Raw genomic sequence first — 14,712 nt, 5'->3', positions numbered from 1 at the left:
CTAAATCTGGCAGACAACCAACAGATACACCCATACCTGGATGGGGACCCTGGGAACCTCATCTGCAGCCCCCCACAACTCCCCAGAATACTTGGCTATCAGGGCTGTCCAAAGGCTCTGGCAAGGGCCCCGGGGTCATTAAGAAGCATCCCACAGCCTTCAATGGGTATCCTAGCTCATGGCTCCCATGCCTGCCCAGGAAAAGACTGGTGGAGGACTTCCTAGAAGTCACCACACCAAGAAGGAAAAGAAGGGAGGGATGGGGTATGCAAGGGGAGGAGGTGAGGACAGCTGAACCTGGCTGGAGTGGAGCAACTCTGCCCCGTGGAAGAAGAGTACACCTGAGTAATAACCAGTACACCCAGTGCCTACGCACAGCCAGGCACAGGCCACACAAGACCGGATTGAACAATGGGGTTCTCCAGAAAAGTAACTCTTATTATTCTTGTGCTTCCGGTCTGGGCTTACAGAAAAGACCTCCCTAGCCACCCAATGAAGAGTTAGAAGGGGAAGGGCCAGGTCTCTAACTCAGGCAGTGACTCAGCCAGCCCTCACCTCCAGGAACATCCCATCACCCAGTGCTACAGACCTACTTCTCCCACTCCACCTTGATAGGAACAATTGTTTTGTGTCTGTAGGACTGGCCAGCAGACCCAGGGCCTGGCACATGCTGCTGAGCCACGCCCCAGCCCCTCACTGGGGGATTCTAGGCAGGAGCTCTACCACTGAGCCACACCCCAGCCCCTCACTGGGGGATTCTAGGCAGCTGCTCTACCACTGAGCCACACCCCAGTCCCTCACTGGGGGATTCTACGCAGGTGCTGTACCACTGAGCCACATCCCAGCCCCTCGCTGAGGGATTCTAGGCAGGGGCTCTACCACTGAGCCAGGCCCCAGCCCCTCACTGGTAGAGTCTATGGATTCTAGGCAGGTGCTCTATAGATGAGCTATGTCCCCAGCTCTCTTTTTACTTTTTTTTTTGGCAGGGGGAGGAGTTGATACAAGGTCTCACTATGCAGCTCTGGCTAGGTAGACCAAGTTGGCCTCAAACTCACAGACCTCTGCCTCTCAAGAGCTAGGATTAAAGGTATGTGCCACCATGCCCAGCCTATTTTTTGTTTTTGAGAGAAGTTGCTCAGGCTGGCCTTAAACTCCAGATTCCCTGCCTCAGCCTCCCAAGTAGTTAGTATGTCAGGCCTGCATATCGGGCTCAGCTACTGAGGACAGTTTCTGCACAGAATACAAGAACCTGCACCCCATACTGCAAGTATGAACTCCCAAACCTGGGCAGTCAGAGCCCCATGGAGTGAGTGAGGTCTGGTAGAGCTATGACCAAGAGCTCACTGAAATGCCAAAGCAGGGAACTCAGCAGAAGGCGAACCGGGCCAAAGCCCATGCTGTGCTGCCTAGGTTTGCTCACCTGTGAAATGGGCTTAATGCTACCTCCCTCACAGCACAGAACAAACCTGGATGTGGGCAAAGAGTAAGGATCCCAGAAACAATGCAACTAATAACAGGAATTACGATGTGATTCATTTGAAACGATAGGACACAGTAAAAGCGCCCAGCAAAAAAGAAAAAGCTGTCCGGCATGTTGGTGCACCCCTTTAATCCCAGTACTGGGGAGGCAGAAGCAGGTGGATCTCTATGAGTTCGAGGGATGGTCTACATGGCAAGACCCTAATAAGAAAAAAGGAAGAAGACAAAGAGAGAAGAAAAAATAATCCTAGTGGAGGAAAACCATAAAACTTTCTCAGGAACTTACATGGGATAGACTGAGCTGAGCTCTGGGTGGCTGCTTTCAAATTTCAAATTATTTTCCAAAAGTGAAAATTAGCCAGGTGTGGCCAGCCTGGTCTACATAGTAAGTTTCAGCCCAGCTGGGGCTACAGGGAGACCCTGTCTCAAAAAGACAAAAACAAAAAAAAAAAAAAAGTGAAAATAATCACAACCCGGTGAGTCTAGGGGGTTCCTTCAGAGGCGGGGCCTGTGCTGGAAGTCTTGGCTTTAAGTCAGTCACTTAAGCTTTACAGCCATCCAAGAAAAGGAGTTCTGTTATGAACCAGGAAACTGAGGCTGGATGGTATTTAACCAGCATGTGGGCTGCCCTCCATTAATGTAGGAGTACCAGGAATAGCAAGATGGCTCAGTGGCTAAAAGGGCTTGCAGCCAAGACTGACAACCTGAGCTTCATTCTCAAGTTGTCTTTTCACCTGCTTCACATATGCACTGTGGCTTGCTTGTGCACGCGCGCGCACACACACACACACACACACACACACACACACACACACACACAGAAGCATTTTTTTTTTTTAATTTGTAAAAAAAGGACCTGTGGGGGCTGGAGAGACAACTCAGCAGTTAAGAACACTGAATGTTCTTGCAAAAGACCCAGGTTTGAATCCCAGCACCCACATGGCAGCTAATAACTGTCCATAACTCCAGTCCCAGGGGATCTGACAGCCTCTTCTGACCTCTGTGGGCACTGCACGACATGGGTGCACTTACCTACATGCAGGCAATACACACATACACATAAAAAAAATAATAATTAAAAAAAAAAAAAGCACCTGTGAGATGGCTCAAGCCTGACAGCCTGAGTTCGATCCCCAGGTCCCACGTGGTAGAAGGACAGAACTGACTGACTCCTGGAAGTTATTCTCTGACCTCCATACCTGTGCTATGGCATGTATGCCCCTGCACACATAAACACACAATAAATAAACATATAAAAGAAAATGCAGGGGCTAGAGAGATGGCTCAGCGGTTAAGAGCACTGACTGCTCTTGCAGAGGACCTAGGTTCAATTCCCAGCACCCACATGGCAGCTACAAACCATCCTTAACTCCAGTTCCAGGGGAATCCGAAGCCCTCTTCTGACCTCTGCAGCATTGCACGACATGGGTGCACTCACATACATGCAGGCAACACACTCATACACGTAAAATAAAAAAAATAAAAAAATACTTTTAAAAATGCAAACTTTAAAAAGTTTTTACAAATGCTTACCATGGGGCTAGGGAGACAACTGGGTTAGTAAAAGTGCTTGCACTAATAATGAGGACCTCCAGGCCTCACATAAAAAGCTGGGAGTGATGGTGCATGCCTTTAATCCCTGCATTTAAGAGGCAAAGACAGGCAGATCTCAGGGAGATTGAGGCCAGCTTGGTCTATATAGTTCCAGGCTGGGGATGGGGGTGTGTGGCCTGTAGGGAGACCCTGTCTCCAAAAACTCAAAACAAACAAACAAAATCCCCCAGTGAGGGGCTGGGGTGTGGCTCAGTGGTAGAGCCCCTGCCTAGAATCCTCCAGTGAGGGGCTGGGTGTGGCTCGGATCATGGGTTTGAACCTAGCTGGGCTACAATGTAAGAAAGTCTATTTCAAAATAAAAATAAAAAAGACTGGACATGTAGCTCAGAGGTAGAAGACTTGCCTAGAATCCTCAGTAAGGGGCTGGGGGTCACGGCTCAGTGGTAGAGCACCTGCCTAGAATCCCCCAGTGAGGAGCTGGAGTGTGGCTGAGTGGTAGAGCAGCTGCCTAGAATCCCCCAGTGAGGGGCTGGATGGATGGCTCAGTAGTAGAGCATTTGCCTAGCATGCACTGAAGCCCTGGGTTCCATCCCCTGCAGTGGGAAAATCAGCATTCTATTTTGTGCCTGTCCATCATAGATGGGACTCCACAGCCCAGCTGGATTGAAAAGGCCATCTAAGAAAGGAACTGGCTAAGATGGACAGATCCCAGGCACACTGACTAGCAAAGCGACTCATGAACTTCAGCGGAGTTGCTTCCCCACATAGCCACCTCATGAGGTTGATAGTGGATTGAACCCCTCTCACAGAGGGGGAGACACAGGGCCAGAGCCAGCAAGCCCCATTCATAGAGCAAGGTGCCAAGCTGGGATTTGATCCCATGGTCGGGTTTCACAGTCGTACTTCTGACCTGCACACCTCCACACATGATGCAGGCCACACGCAGGAGGAAAAAGCAAAGGGGAAGGGGTAGATGTTGTGAGGCCTGGTGTCAGGATGGAGAACAACTTCCCCAGATGCCTCGAAAGCCACGAGGAGACAAATCCCAGGCCCTGGTTCAGAAAGCCAGCTCCCAGAGCATACACATGTCCCATAAGAAGACATGTGCTGTGCAAGTGGGACTGTTAGGACACACCTCCATCCTCACCACAAGAAAGGTTTATCCAGCCAGTGAAATACCAGTGGAGCCCAGAAAAGGAAAGAGTATATACACAAGGTATTCTAGGGAGATAAGGTAAAAAAAGCAAACACAACCTCAGAACTGAGGAGTTAGCTGCCTGGGCCTCTGAGGATGCTGAGGCAGATGGTGCCCGGAGGGAACCACAAGTTTTGTCTCTTTTGTTTGTTTGTTTGAGATAAGGTCTCCCAGTAGTCCCAGCTGGCCTGGACTCTTTGTTTGGAGTACACCAGGCTGGCCTTAATCTCAACGATATCAGCCTGCCTCAACCTCCCAAGTGCCACCACGCCCAGCCTCCTCCCAAATTTAAGAATTTGTCCTTTATGTACTTATTAGAAAGAAGTTGGGTATGGTGGATTCCCAGCACTTAGAGGTGGATGCAGAAGGACCAGGAGTTCAAGATCATCCTTGGATGATAGCCTGGGCTACATGAGCCCCTATCATCGAAAAAAAAAAAAAAAAAAAAAGAGAGAGACAAGGGGCCTAATGTGATGACTCAGGGTTACGATAAAGGCACTTGCAGCCAAGCATGATGGAAGACCTGAGTTCAATCCCCAGGCCCACGTAGTGGAAGGAAAGAACTGACTGTTGCCAAGTTGTCCACTGACCTCCACACAAGTGCCCACATACATACACACATAGACAAATTAAAACAAAACAAAGAGAGGGGCGGAGGAGGCAAGAGAGCCAGCTAAAGCTTTCTCCTTGGAGTTTTCAGGCCACCCAGACAGAAGTAATCAAACCCTGCATGCAGGGAGCCTGAACTGCAGGCCAGGGTTCCAAATACTGATCCCCAGGGCCCTGGCCCACTACAGCCCCCCAGGAAGTTTAATTGGGAACAACAGCAGAAACAAGCGCACTGCACTTTCCTTGACTGCAGTTACACCCCCACCCATGAATACACACAACTCACACAAAACTCAATTGTTACCAAACTAGAAATGCCTTTAGAAAGCTCCTTCAGGCCCTCTCATGGGGGAGTCTGCATGTCCCTGAAACACAAAGGCTTCAGTCAATTGGGACCAGGGACTGCTACAGAGAAGGAACTTGGGGGGGGGTGTGAATCCCTGGGGACCACTCAGTCCACTGCTTCACAACTTCCCATGGTGTGTGTGGTACATTCTTCATGGATGGGGTCAGAAAATGAACCAGGAGGGTAAGATAGGGTGATTAAATGCTGGGGTAGCCCTGTTGGGGGAGAGGGAGCTGTGAGCAAGGTTGATGTCTAATTTCGGTGTCTGGGGCTGGATCCACTGAGTATGGGCACCCAGTCAGGGAGGAGACCCAAGAGACACCAGGACAAGATGATCCAGGCCTCCCTTCCCAGTCTGTGCTCTGCAGGGTGGGAGAGGGGAAATGGAAGCCTGGCTGCTTCCAACCCAGGCTCCTGCTTAGGAATGCCATGTTTTCCTGTTTCCAATTAACCTCCCCCAGCAGCAGCCCTCCGCATTCTTGAGACTGAGAGTCAAGGAAGCCTGGGGGAGTGAGGAGGGGGAAGTCAGCCTGGAAGGCTGGCAGCTGGCCCTGGGGCTAGAGAACCCCCCTACACACACCCTAGAACCTCTCCCTATACTCCCTAGGGACCCAAAGGCTCCATGCTGATCCCTGACCTTGCTGGAAGTTCAGGTAGCCGGTATCCTAGGTAGGTTCACCAAGGCACCAGAGGCCTCTGGGAAGGAAGGCAGCAGGCAGGATGTAGAACTGTTGCTGATTTGGGTCTAACTGAAGTTTCTCCCACCTCCCCCACCCAAATGAGCACCTCCTCCCAGGATGCACTGAATTTCCTCCTGGTGTGCCCCCTAGGGTTATTGTGAGTTATATAGGTTACCTCACCAAGCTAAAGGAGTGTGGGGGAGTACAGGCCCCTGAACATCCCTGTAATCAGGCCCTACAATGCAAGCAGAGCCCCTCCCCCCATCTCCAGCCCCTGTAGCCAGGCCAGTAGGAGTCCTGGCTTAGCCATGAAGCACATACTACTAGCCTCAGTTTACCTTTTTGTAAAAGACATCACTGAGATTATATCCCTTATGGGATAAACTATGCCCCCCCCTAGCATCCATCCATGGGGGGAAGGGAGGTAGGGGGTCCCATGCCCAGCTGTGGAGCAGGAGAGTTGGGGCATTTGAGACAGACTCTCACTATGTAGCCCTGGCTGGCCTGAAATTCAGTATATAGAGCAGGTTGGCCTCGAACTCCTGGAGTGCTGGGATTAAAGTACCTAGTAAGGGCATTTCTTAATTCTGTTTTCTCACTGCAGGGAATTGTAGGGCAGAGGCTAGCTGCTCACCTTGGTACCCAACACCCCTCCCCCAAACCTCTGGGCATCTGCACCCATGAAGGCTCAAGGATTAAATAGAAACCACACATTGACTACCATTTTCCCCACCTCCAGGTCAGTTCAGTTCAAAGAACTTTCACCCCCCACCCCGCGTGTGCAGCAGAGGAAACTGAGCCAAGCGAGGTTCAAGACCTGCCTAAGGTCACAGGGGGCCTGAGACCAAGTTCTCTGCCAACCCTAACAAGGTGTCATGTGGGTCTCAGGTCAGAGGAAAGAGGGACAGAACCACAACACTCCCAAACTGGTCAGCTTCTCGCTCTGAAGCAATCATGTGACAGCAATCAAGCCAGGTCCAGCACAGGTGGAGAAGTGGTCGGTAACTGGGATCTGCTCCAGGCACTGTTAAGCCTTCATCCAGTCAGGCCTGGGCTCCCCCATCCTGACTCACACACCCTCCCCTTCCTCCCCCACACCACTTCTCAAGAGAAAACATCTGGCAGATCCTTCCAGAAACCTCAGGTCCACTGAAGTCAAAGGGACAAAGTGCTACAAAAGAAGACAGCCAGTCAATCAGTTTTGAGGTAGGCCTGATAAACCCTAGGTGGCGGTGAACTGGGGCCCACTGTGATTCAGAACTGTGTGGGCCTCAGTGAGCCTGCCTGAAAAATGGGAACGCGCCCCCCACTTCCTCCTTGGACTATAGTTAAGTGGAAGGCACTTAGCAGTGACCAATCCATAAGCCTCCCTGGGAAGAGAGCGGTTATTTCCGGCTTCTGGGAGGTGGGGAAAGCAACCAAGGAAGGGGAAGGAGATAAACAAGCCCAGAAGTCCCATGGGGCAGAGGAAAGGGGTGGTCTCTGAGCGTGGCCTCCACCGTTTTCTCATCTGGGGGTGGGGTCAGAGTCGACCGAGCCCCCCCACCACACACAGCGCGCAGGTGCGGGGTACAGGATGAGCACTAAAGAGCTGATCTTGAATCCCAGCCTGGAGTTTTGGGTGTACCCCACACGTTCAGATTTTTCTCACACTCTCGGGTGGGGAGGGGACGACAAAAGGGGATGAGGGTCTAGACATGGAGTTGGGTACCCACTGCAAGCGCACAAGCTGGGGACATCAGAAGGCCCTGTCACCAGCACTTCCCCTGGAGAGCTGACCCGGGCAGCCTCTGACCCCACCTCCAGGGACGCTCAGCTGCTCAGAACCACAAAGCAAAACAAAGGGGCGCGGAGAGGAAGGAGCCACCGAGCCTTCCAATCACCGCTGGCGCCCGAGCCCGCGCCCTCCCGGGGCTCGTCGCCGGGTCCTCAGGCTGGCGGTCGACCAAGGCCTGGCTGGGCAGCTTCCTGGTCCCTTGTCTCCCCGCGGCTTCCCGTGACAGGAGCCGGGGAAGCAGCCGAAGGGCAGCTAAGGCGATGAGAAAACCAGATGGTCCCCAGCCTCCTCCCTCCTCCCTCCATCCCTCCATCTCTCCATCCCTCCATCCATCCTCCCTCCTTCCCTTCCTCCCTCCCTCCGGTGCCCGCGGCCTGGCTGCCCTCCGCAGGGACCCGGGAAGGCCTCCGGGCCCGGCTCGGCCAGGCTCACCCGGGGGAAAGGGCTGCCTTTGTCTAAAGGTCACCACCCGGAGCGCGGTGCCCGGGCTGGGCCTGGTGGCTCCGATTCCCAGGCCCACGGAGTTGCAGATCAAGGGCAGCCCCAAATCCCCGGAGGTGACAGGAGTTGGGGCTCCTCTTTTTGCTCCCTTTGATCCCCAAGAAACAGCCCGCCTGCGGGACCAGCCAGCTGAGGGGGCGCGGGTCCCCTCCTTTCATTGTTTACAGGCGAAGGAGATCGGGAGACCCAGTGGCCTTCATCCCCAGCCATTCCTGCCCCGGAAGCTTGCAGAGCTCTCCCCCCCGATTCTCCCCGTCACCCCAAGAAAGACTTGGGAGGGGGGCGCAGGGGACATGCGACAGGAGAGGGGGGTGAAGGCCTCAGCTGTCCCCCACCCCGCCATAGCCCTCGTCTCTACCCAAAAAAAAGGCGGGGAGCAGGGCGAAGGGAGGGGGTCCCCCAAACAGATAGGAGGGGGGTCTCCCACCCCTCCCCCCCGTGGAACGTTCGCTCTCGCCCCTCTCCTCCGCTCCATTGTATCCCCGGGAGGGTCGGGGAGGGAACCGAGGAGCAAGGTCGGGGATCCAAGCGCAATGAGGGGGTGTCCCCTTGCAAGATCGGGGGGGGTGGCGGGAGAGACCCGGGATGGGGGGGTGCCCATGGTGGTGGGCGCTGATCACCAGAAGAAAAAAAAAAATTTAAAAAAAATCCAGCTTCAGCAGCGGCAGTAGACGCTGCGCCCGGGTTGGGGGGCTGAGTGTGTGGAGTGTCGGGGGGGAGTGGGTTCGGCCCCGGCTCCGGCTCTCCCCCCCAACACACACACCCTCGCCGCCGAGCCCCACTCCCCCCCTCGCTTTTGCGCCCTGTCACAGCCCCGACTCGCAGGTAGAGAGAGTTAAGAGATTTAAAGAGAAATTGCTACATTGTGAGAAACTCACCCTGATGTTTGAGCAGCCGTCGGCGCGGGGTCTCCGGGACGGCCCCGCACGGGCTGCACAGGGAGGACCCAGAAGGGGCCGGCCGGCCGGGCCGGTCAGCGCACTGCCTGATCGCATGGCGGGGCCCGGCTCCGCTGCGCCCGGGCCTGCTGCCGCCCTTCCAACCACCCGGCCCTCGCGCGGCCCCGGCCCCGCGCCCCGCTCCGGGGAGCGCCCCTCGGGTATGCAAAAAAAATTTTTTTTAATTAAATGTAAAAAAAAAAAAACCTTGTAGGTTTTGTGTCCCGCCCCCCCTTCCTCCTCCTCCTCTTCCTCCTCCTCTTTCCCTCCTCCCGGACAGGGGGTGGAGTTCCAGGAGGCTCCGCCTCGAGCCTACGGAGAACCAATCGTAGCGAGAACAGGTAGAGCGGCGAGTCTCTTGGCCAATGGAAGGACGTGCGCTCTGGGGGCTGGAGTTCAGCTTTGCAGTGCCGCCTCCTCCTCCTGGCCCGGCTGGGGCTGCTTAGTGCGCCTTGCTCGGCTCGGGTGCAGTGGGTCGGCTACTTGGAGCTGGGATCCGAGTGGTGATGGTGGAAGCGGAGATTTCGGGTTCGTGTGTGTCGGGATCCCTGCGCCTAGCGGGCCTAGAAAGGGAGCGTAAAGCGTCCAGGCTCGGGATGGTGGCTCTGCAGGAGGATGCTCCCTTGGGGACCGCAGAAAACGTGCAAAGATGACACGATGCGGGCTGGACCAGGAGGGACAGTGGAGGAGCCCCGCGTCGGACGGAGTGGGTGCCAGGCGATGGGGACTTTGGGGGTGACCAGGACTCCAGGCGTGGCGTGATCAGGTCCCCCGATGCCGAGCTGCTGTGGCGCAGGGACCGAGGTCAGCCCTGCTTCCGTGTCTGCCAGCCCCAGGCCTGGCAAGCCGCGCCGACCAGAATCCGTGGACACCTTGGTGGGGTCGGCCATAGCGAGCTGGGAACGCCTGGCCTGCCTACGCGACGCTCGGACTCACAGTTTCATCCGCAGAGCGCTTGGTTAGCGGCTACTGTGCGCCCTGCGCCGCAAGTCCACAGACGGTCCAGGCCTGCCCTCCCTGGCTGCACAGGCCTGGGACTTCACTTTCAGGTGTCAAATTCCCTTCTGTGTCCCCAGGGCCTTGGAAAACCTGGTGCAAACAGTAGGTACCTAGTAAATGTGTGTTGAATAAAGGACTGACTGGGGACATCTATTTTGTCGTAGTCTCATAGTGGTAATGCCTATAATATTTGCTTAAACATACATTTTAATTGTTTGGTTTGGTTTAGTTTGGTTTTTGTTTTTTTGAGACAAGGTCTTGCTACTTAGGGTGGGCTGGAACTCAGTCTTCCTTCCTTCGCCTCCCCCACTGCTGAGATATCCCTGTGTGCCACTATACCTGGCTTAATTTTTTTTTTTTTTAGTTTTAATTATGAGGATTAAGGATACAGCTCAGTGATAAAAGTATGTATCTCATATTTGAGAGGCCCTGGGTACAGTCCCCAGAACTACAGCAACAATAACAAAACAAAAAAATTGCAAGTCCAGGAATTATGGGCTCAGATTCAAACAAGCCAGATCCTGGTTCACAGCCCACCTTTGCCACTTGCGCTGCCTGACATAGTGTAAATTGCATCATCTCTCAGTGCCTCCATTTCCTCTTCTCTAAGATACTTCTGACAGGGTCAGTGAGATGGCTCTGACCTCAGAACTGTCACACACACACACACACACACACACACACACACGATAAATTCATTAATTAGCTGGGCACACCCCTTTAGTCCCAGGCAGAGGCAGGTGGATTTCTGTGAATTAGAGGGCAGCCTGGTCTACATAGCAAGGTCCAGGCCAGCTGGGGCTACAGGGAGACCCTGTGTCAAAAAGACCAAAAAAAAAAAAAAACCGAGTTAATTAATTAATTAATTAAAAAATGTAAATGCTGATGCTATAGGCCCCACTTCATAGGACCACTATGAGAAAAGTAGAGAGCAACAGTTGACAGAAGTGCCCGCTGTTGCAGTTTGATAGTGACTTGGCAAAAACAAGGACTATTCATGCAGAAGTGAACACTTGAATGTTTGCTTTGTCACACTGGGGAGGTCCACAGCCCACTAAGGTATGTGGAGCAATTGCAAGGTACACACTCATACCTCATTTCTGTGGAGTTGGCCTGAGTGGGTTGAGCTACACTCTGAAGGTTATCCAGGGTCAAGTATGTTTCTAATCAGAACTGCCCTCCGGGAGCTGGGTAAGGGGATATGCACATTGAATCCCAGCACTCTAGCAGTGGAGGCAGGAGGATCAGAAATGCAGGGTCATCTTCAGCTAGCAGTCTAGGCTGGCCTGGGCTACATGAGAACCTGTCTCAGACCCATAACTTACCCACAGGGGAGAGACCTGAGGTTATCCCCCATCTAGAGATCTTCATATAGTGAAAACATAAAAAAATGAATTCCCAGAAGGGAAGTGCTTTGCCCAAGGTCATGCAACCAGGAAGTGGGACCCAACTCTCTGTTGAAAATTTCTGCCATGCAATGTGATCTGTCACAGCTGCCAGCCCCAGAAGACTCAGAACTTGACTGACAGAGCTACCCTGATTGGAAGCCCAGGTGTGTGTGTGTGTGTGTTCCAAGTTTATTCATTTGTACCAGGAATGTGTTATGATTGGTGGCCCCAAGACTACAGTGATGACCAGGAACTTTCCTGCTTCTTTCTCTGGACCACTTAAGTCTACTCAGCAACACAGACTGAGGAAAGAAAGTCACAGCCTTAGTTTCCCCACTAGATCATGCCTCAGAGGGGCCAAGTTTCATATATTTATTTTAGTGTTTTGAGAATGGGTCTTACTGTATAGTTTAGACTGGCTTTGAACTGGTTATCTCCCTGCCTCAGCCCCCCAAGTGCTAGGATGTCAGGCCTGCACCACCATGTCTGGCTCAGGTCCCATGATTCTCTGGTGTATTGTAGTATATACCCCAGCCTTCAGTGTCCAGCTCTTAGTAAGTACTGAAGGAAATTTTGCTGCCAGGTGTGGTGGTGCATACCTGTTACCCCAGCACTATGGACTGAGACAGGAGGATTCCTCAGAGTTCAAGGCCAACCTGGACTACACAGTTAGGGCCTATTAAGGAGGCTGGAATGTAACTCAGTAGAGTGCTTGCCTAGCATGCACAAAGCTCTAGGTTCCACCCCCAGCACCGCATAAACCCTGTGTGGTGTGGTGGTACATGCCTGATATCTCAGTATTTGAGAGGTAGATACAGGAGAATCAGAAGTTCAAGGTCATCCTCTGCAACATGGCAAGTTCAAGGGCAGCCTCTGCTAGCCTCTCAAAAAACAGGTTTGCTGAAAAGAGATAGGTACTGCCCACCACATATATATCCCAGACTTCTTGAGAGGGCTTTGAGTACTTGTTGCTTGGAATTCCCTGGCTGGGTGTGGAGGATCCCTGATAGCCTACCCCCAAATTCAGCCACAGCTGGCACAGCCCTGGGAGATCAAATGTCCAACTTCTCTGGATGTCCCTGGAAGCCCATCCAAACTTCAGAGCTGGTGACAGGTGTCAACTCTATTCAAAAAGCAATGGGTGGGGCTGGGGAGAACGTTCAGTGGCTACAGTGCTTGCCTAGCATACACAAAGGTACGGGGTCAGTCCTCAGAGCTACATTAACTGGGCATGGTGGTACATACATGTAATCCCAACACTCTGGAGGTAGAGGCAGGACAAAGAGGATCAGAAATTGAGAATAAGGGGCTGGAGAGATGGCTCAGCAGTCAAGAGCACATACTGCTCTTGCAGAGGACCTGGGTTCAGTTCCCAGCACCCATGTTGGACTGCCCACAACCAACCATAACTCCAGCTCCAGGGGATCTGACACTTTTTGGCCTGTGTGGACACTTGCATTCATCTGTGTATACAGGCACACATGACATAATTAAATGTAAAAATAGCTAGATGTAGTAGCACACCCCTTTAATCCCAACATTTAGGAGGCAGAGGCAGGCAGGCTGATCTCTGAGTCCAAGGCCAACTTAGTCTACATATCTAATTCTAGCTCAGTCAGGGCTACATAATGAGACCCTGTCTCAGGCATGGTGGTGCATGCCATTAGTCTCAAAACTCAAGGGGCAGAGGCAGGCAGATCTCTGTGAGAGCAAGGCTAGCCTGGTCTACATAGGGAGAACCTGTCTCAAAAAAACAATATTTTTTTTTAAATTCAAGGTCATAGAGCCAGACATGGCATACGCTTAGTCCCAGTACTTGGAAGGCAGAGGCAGTCGGATCTCTGAGTTTGAGGCCAGCCTGGTCTACACAGCAAGTTCCAGGACAGCTGGGGCTACAAGGAGACTGTCTCAAAAAGATCAAAATAAAATAATAAAAAATAAAATAAAAAATGATGGTCATCCTCAACCACATATTGAGTTTGAGGCTAGTGTGGGCTACATAAGACCATGCACTGTGGGGCTGGAAAGATGGTTCAATGGTTAAGCCCACTGGCTGAGCTTGCCGAGAACCCGGGTTCAATTCCCAGCACCGACATGGTGGCTAACAACTGTCTGTAACTCCATTTCCAGGGGATCCGACACCCTCTCCTGACCTCCACAGGCATTGCATGATATGGGTGTACTTATATGCATGCAGGTAATACACTCATACACATTAAATAATAAAAATACTAAATGAAAATTTTTTTAAAACAGACCACCCTTTTGTGGGAGCAACATCTTTGGAGGAGGAGAGGGGTGGGTGCCTTCACTAACCCTGATTTTCTATGTTTAATCCTTAAAGAACATCAGCAGCTACTGTCTCATTTTATCTTTCGAAAATTTTTTCCAGTGTCGGGTTTTAAATCCAGAGGGCTGAACAGCACAGGCTCTAACCACCACCCCCAGCCCTCTTTTCACTTTATTTTGATGCAGGGTCTCACTAAGTTGCTCAGGTCTTGAACTTGTCATCCTCCTGCCTCAGCCTCCCGATGACGGGCCCAGCTGATTGCTGGAATTATAATGGCTCAGTAGCTAAGAAACTGCAAGGAACCCCTATTTTTGCTATGGGAAGGTTCAGGATATTGGGGGACAGCCTTTCCTAGGGGTTAACACTTTTATTCAGTCCTCTGCCTGCTGGTCCAGATAGAGTCCCTCCAGACAGGGTCCCTTCCATGGGGAGAGCTCCCCTTTCAAAGTAGACCATCTCCTCTCTTCTCCACCACATCCTAACTCTTTCTCTGGAGTAGGTGCACTCACATCTGTTCTCCCAGTAGCCCAGCTCCTAACCCATTAGTGTCATCTGTCTATGGAAATTGTGCATGTCATTTTTTGAGACTCAATCTCTTGTAGTCCTAATGGACTTCAAACTCACTATACAGGGAAGGATGACTTGGAACTCCTGATCCCCTGTCTTCACCTCCGGAGTGCTGGGATTACAGTTTGTGCCACTACACCTAGATTATGCAGTGCTGGGGATGCAACCCAGGGCTTCATGCATGCTAGGCTAGTACTCTACAAACTGAGCAGCATCCGCAAGTCTTCTCTAATTTTCTTTTTTTTTGAGTCAGCGTCTCACTATGTAACCCCGGCTTTTTGTATCTTTTTACATGTACTTATCTATCGTGTGTGGGGCGGGGGCGGTCAGAGGAAAATTCACCATAGTTGATTATCTCCTTACACCATGCAGTTTCCGGTCTCAAACAC

At 52.2% G+C, this 14,712-nt stretch overlaps 2 protein-coding genes across 2 annotated transcripts in view; one reads left to right on the top strand and one right to left on the bottom strand.

Annotated features, from left to right (window-relative positions):
• Bicra (BRD4 interacting chromatin remodeling complex associated protein) overlaps window positions 1–9,239 on the bottom strand; it is a 77,367-nt gene extending 68,128 nt beyond the window's left edge. The window contains exon 1 of the mRNA XM_029558272.1: window positions 9,020–9,239. The gene's annotated coding sequence lies outside the window, so the exon portion shown is untranslated. The remainder of the gene's footprint in view (window positions 1–9,019) is intronic.
• On the top strand, window positions 6,801–9,013 carry LOC115068293 (translation initiation factor IF-2-like). The gene is made up of 2 exons (XM_029558253.1): window positions 6,801–6,860; window positions 6,973–9,013. Exon 2 carries the CDS (start codon window positions 7,901–7,903, stop codon window positions 8,810–8,812), a length of 912 nt encoding a protein of 303 aa, XP_029414113.1. The 5' UTR covers window positions 6,801–6,860; window positions 6,973–7,900; the 3' UTR covers window positions 8,813–9,013.
• Window positions 9,240–14,712: the final 5,473 nt, after the last annotated feature.

Source organism: Nannospalax galili, unplaced genomic scaffold, assembly GCF_000622305.1.
Source record: "Nannospalax galili isolate Female #2095 unplaced genomic scaffold, S.galili_v1.0 scaffold432, whole genome shotgun sequence".
NCBI lineage: Eukaryota > Metazoa > Chordata > Mammalia > Rodentia > Spalacidae > Nannospalax > Nannospalax galili.
Note: the sequence above shows the minus strand (reverse complement) of the source record. Positions and strands in the feature narration are given on the sequence as shown.

Coding starts and splice junctions, on each gene's coding strand:
- LOC115068293 (XM_029558253.1), top strand. CDS start 7,901: ATGAGAAAACCAGATGGTCCCCAGCCTCCTCCCTCCTCCCTCCATCCC.